This window comes from Alligator sinensis, unplaced genomic scaffold, assembly GCF_000455745.1.
Source record: "Alligator sinensis unplaced genomic scaffold, ASM45574v1 scaffold1675_1, whole genome shotgun sequence".
Lineage (NCBI taxonomy): Eukaryota > Metazoa > Chordata > Crocodylia > Alligatoridae > Alligator > Alligator sinensis.
Window position 1 is genome coordinate 177454 of NW_005843086.1, and position 3949 is coordinate 181402.

At 62.7% G+C, this 3949-nt stretch overlaps 1 protein-coding gene across 1 annotated transcript in view; it reads right to left on the minus strand.

Annotated features, from left to right (window-relative positions):
* The window catches only part of MYO1G (myosin IG), a 28604-nt gene that overhangs the window by 15418 nt on the left and 9237 nt on the right, over window positions 1-3949 (minus strand). The window contains exons 7-13 of the mRNA XM_014526555.2: window positions 3006-3214; window positions 2611-2704; window positions 2355-2520; window positions 2103-2156; window positions 954-1049; window positions 242-358; window positions 1-108 (exon numbers count right to left, since the gene is read on the minus strand). The exon at window positions 1-108 is cut by the window's left edge and continues 123 nt beyond it. Of these exons, the coding sequence (XP_014382041.2) occupies window positions 1-108; window positions 242-358; window positions 954-1049; window positions 2103-2156; window positions 2355-2520; window positions 2611-2704; window positions 3006-3214 (844 nt within the window). The remainder of the gene's footprint in view (window positions 109-241; window positions 359-953; window positions 1050-2102; window positions 2157-2354; window positions 2521-2610; window positions 2705-3005; window positions 3215-3949) is intronic.

Consider the following 3949-nt stretch of genomic DNA (forward strand, 5'->3'; position numbering starts at 1 on the left):
CTGGAGCAGTTTCTCCGGCTCCGTTGCCGTCAGCGTTGCCACGTGGGACACCAGCGCCATGTCCTCCACCTCCACGTCTTCCCCAGGCATCACGAAGTGCACGTTGCCCTGGACTCCCCCCGAGGAGATGCTGTCAGCCACAGGGCTCCGATGCCAGGACCCCACACAGCCCCCAGAGCCAGCACGGGGCAGGGCACCGGTCCCGAGGATGGGGCCGCGGCCAGGCCACCCCGTGACTCACCAGGTGCAGGATGGTGGCCAGGATCCTGTGCACGGAGTCCACCTCCTCAGGACTGAAGCCGATCACCCGCATGGCATCCGCTACCGCCTTGTAGTTGGACTTGTCGTTGTTCATGGACTGCGGCAGTGTTGGGGGGCAGGGTGAGCCGTGGCTCCAGGGAACGCAGGGGGCAGAGACGTCGGTGCCCCCTGCTCACCCCTAGACTGGAGCCAGACTGGGCAGGGTCACCCCCAGGCCTGTCCCTGGCTTGGGTGGTCTCTGCTCAGAGGCTGGGCTGAGCCACGCAGCCTGGTGGGAGCCCACTGTCCCCTGCAGCGGTCTCTAGCCTGACTGGCAGGGCTCCTGGCCATCCCCACTTTGCCTCCTCTGGCTGAGGTCTCACTGGGGCAGCTGTAGGGGCAGGGCTGTGCCCTGGGGTAGGGGGGCTCACTATGGCACAGGGAGTGCAGCCTCCCCACCCCCTGCACAGGGGAGCAATGGCCACGTGGGGACCCGGGGTGGGTGCAGCCAGGGGGACAAGGGTGAACCACCTGTCTTGGGACCTAGTGCTGGCAGCCCCTGCTGGGTCCACAAGGTCCAAGCCCTGCGGTGACAGGTGACGTGGCCTGATCCCGAGAGATGCCCAGGACCCCAGTCCCCACCTTCTGGCTCTGGATGGCCCCAGTGCCTGAGCTCCCCCTCCTCTCCCCCCTGGGCCTGTGGGCAGACTCACGTTGGTACCAGCGCTCTCCTGGGTGTAGCGGTAAGCTGCGGCATCTCGGGTCAGGTGCAGGGAGTTCAGCAACGTGTCCGAGGCCCCAAGAAGCAGCTGGAGGAAGAGGCAGCGCTGAGACCACGTAGCCCATGCAGCGGGGAAGGAACCAGGGCAGGAGGTCACAGGTCACTGGAGGACTTCATGGGGAATCAGGGCAGGCAGCATGGCCCTGCTCTGCTCCCCCAGGAGGCTCCTTTCTGTGGGGGCGCGGAGCAGAGAGGGGACATGGCTCCACGAGATGGCAGCTGCACTTCTGGCCCTCGGAGTCAGGTCCAGAGCAGGGCAACAGATATGATCAGTGGCATGGAGGGGCTTTCATATGGGGAGAGACTAATGAGCCAGGTCCGTTCCGTTTAGAAGAGACGCTTGAGGGAGAACACAGCAAGGGTTTACAAAATACTAAATGTGGACGAGAAAGGCAATAGAGATTTATTATTGACTCTCTCTCTCAATACAAGAATGAGGGATCACAGCATGAAACTAGCAGGCTATCAGTTTAAAATGAACACAAGGAAGTTCTTTTCCACCCAGCGTGTCATTAAAGGGAAGGGCTCGTTGCCACCAGGTGTGGGGGAAGCTGAGCGTTTAGCCAGATTCACGAAGGGATTGGACACGTTCTTGGAGGAAAGGGGTTTTAGTAGCTATGGAGCACAGGAGCTCTGAATCAGAGCATCCCAGACCTGAAATGCCGGAGGCTGCGAGCGAGAGAGGAAGAGTGGGAAAACCCCTGGTCAGATCTAGGTCACTCTCCTTTCCAGCCTCCGCTCCCTGCCACTGTGTGACACAGGAAACAGACCTGGGGTCTGACCCAACACATGGCAGTGCTGATGTTCTTGTGCTCCCCATGTTCAGTAGCTAGTGGTGCACAGCCCGGTCACCCAGCTGGCAAGGCGTGGGGGCCAGCAGCCCAGGCCATCAGGGGATCTGAGCAAGCCCTTTCCCTGGTACAGCCCCAAGCTGTAGGGACTGTGGACCTGCCAGCTCCCCGCTGCCAGGCAGCAATCAGGGATGTGCCACCATGGGAGCCGGGGGCTCTGCCAGGACCCCAAAGTGCCCCGGAGGCTCCCAAGCTGCAGCCTCGTACCCCCAGCCCAGCTGCCCACTCACCTGGTAGAAGGAGTGGAAGTTCCTCTCCCCCGGCTGCTGCTGGAGGATGCGAGACTGCAAGGGCAAGGCCAGGACGTCAGTGCCAGGTACCAGGTCCTGCTGCCCCAGGGCTTGATCTGCCAGCCCCGCCAGGCAGAAACATCTAGCTCCGCTCCCCCATGCTCCCGGGCAGCCCCAGCAGGTTGTCCTCCCAGCCCAGGTGCCCCAGGGCACTATCTCCAGCCCCAGGGCCACTTGCCCCTGCCCCCTCACCTTCTCAAGGAGGTAGTTCTGGATGTGGCCGCCAGTGGGGTCACCCTTGAAGTCGAAGTTGATGTCCATGTACTTGCCGAAGCGGCTGGAGTTGTCATTGCGGCTGGTCTTGGCATTGCCAAAGGCCTCCAGCACGCAGTTGGACTTGAGCAGCACGTCCTTCACCCTATGGGGGCAGGAACGGGGCAGCGTGAGCAGGAGGACCAGGCCCAGGCAAGTCAGCACACCCCCCTGTGCCCACCCCAGACCCACTCACCTTTCCACCTCGGCGCGCTGGCTGGGGTTGGTGATGGCCGCGATGTACTGCATGATGTACTTGCTGGCTTCTGTCTTGCCAGCACCGCTCTCCCCTGCCAGACAGACAGATGGGCTAGAAAGAGCTCACAGCCCCCCCACCTTACTGAAACTCAGTGATGGGGGGCTGGAAGCCACAGGGACCAGCCCAGGCTGCTGTAGGGCCAGTAGCATGGGCATGACGTGCCCTGGCTGCTGTGGGCAGCAAGGACTGGAGGTCCAGACCCAGAGTGGCAGGGGGCTGGGGGACTCCAGGCTGTAGCACACCCAACAGTACCCTGGGGAGCAGACCCCAGGCTACCTTCTTGCACCCACGGTGTGTGCACACACATATGCAAGGTCCCTGGGAGCCCCTACCAGAGATGACGATGCAGGTGTCCTTGGCACGGCGCTTCATGGCCTTGTAGGTGGCATCAGCCACAGCGTAGAGGTGGGGGGGCCGCTCGTACAGCTCACGCCCACGGTACTGCTCGATGACGTCCCGGCCGTACAGCTCCGTGGCCCGGTAGGGGTTCACTGACACCACCACCTCCCCGATGTACGTGTAGATCCGCCCCTTCTCGAACCTGCCGGGACCCAAGCGGCTGTGTGACTACGGGCCCCTTGCACTTCCGCAGCTATGGCCATAGTAGTGGCGGGGGGCTGCTCTCCCCCAGCTGAACGTGCCAGTTTCAGGGGCACGGGCAGGACAGCTGGGAGATGTCCCCTGGGCTGGCCCCAGCCTGGGGAGGGGAGGGAACACCTGGGCAAACCCAGGTGAGTACGGTATGCCCTTGTCCCTGGACAGCCTGCGAGGGAAAGGGCAGCAGCATCCCAGGCAGGCTTCAGAGGGTGGAGGAGGGCTGGACTTGGAGGAAGGCAGCGACACAGTGCCTGGGGGTTGTGAAACCTGCTTCTTCCTGTAAACAAAGAGCAGGGAACTCCCAGCCCCATGCCGGCCGCAGAAGGGTGGAGCTCCCCGAGCTGGCAGCGCCCCACCTGCCCCACAGCTGGAGGGGCCAAGGAGCCGGGGAAGTGGGGGTCCATCGGGGAACAGGAGGGGTCTGCTTAGGTCTGGTCTGATGTATGGCTGGGGAGGGTTGAGCCCCCCCCCATACACGCATGCTAGCCAGAGCATCACCAGTGTGCCCTGCAAGTGCAGGTGCACACGTGAGTGAGCGCGCACACACACACACACACGTTAGCCACAGCATCACCAGCATGCCTCACAAGGCCCACCATGTTCAGGTGCACACATGCGTGCACAAGCACATACCTATATACATATTAGCCAGAGCACTGCCAGTGTGCCCCGCAAGGTT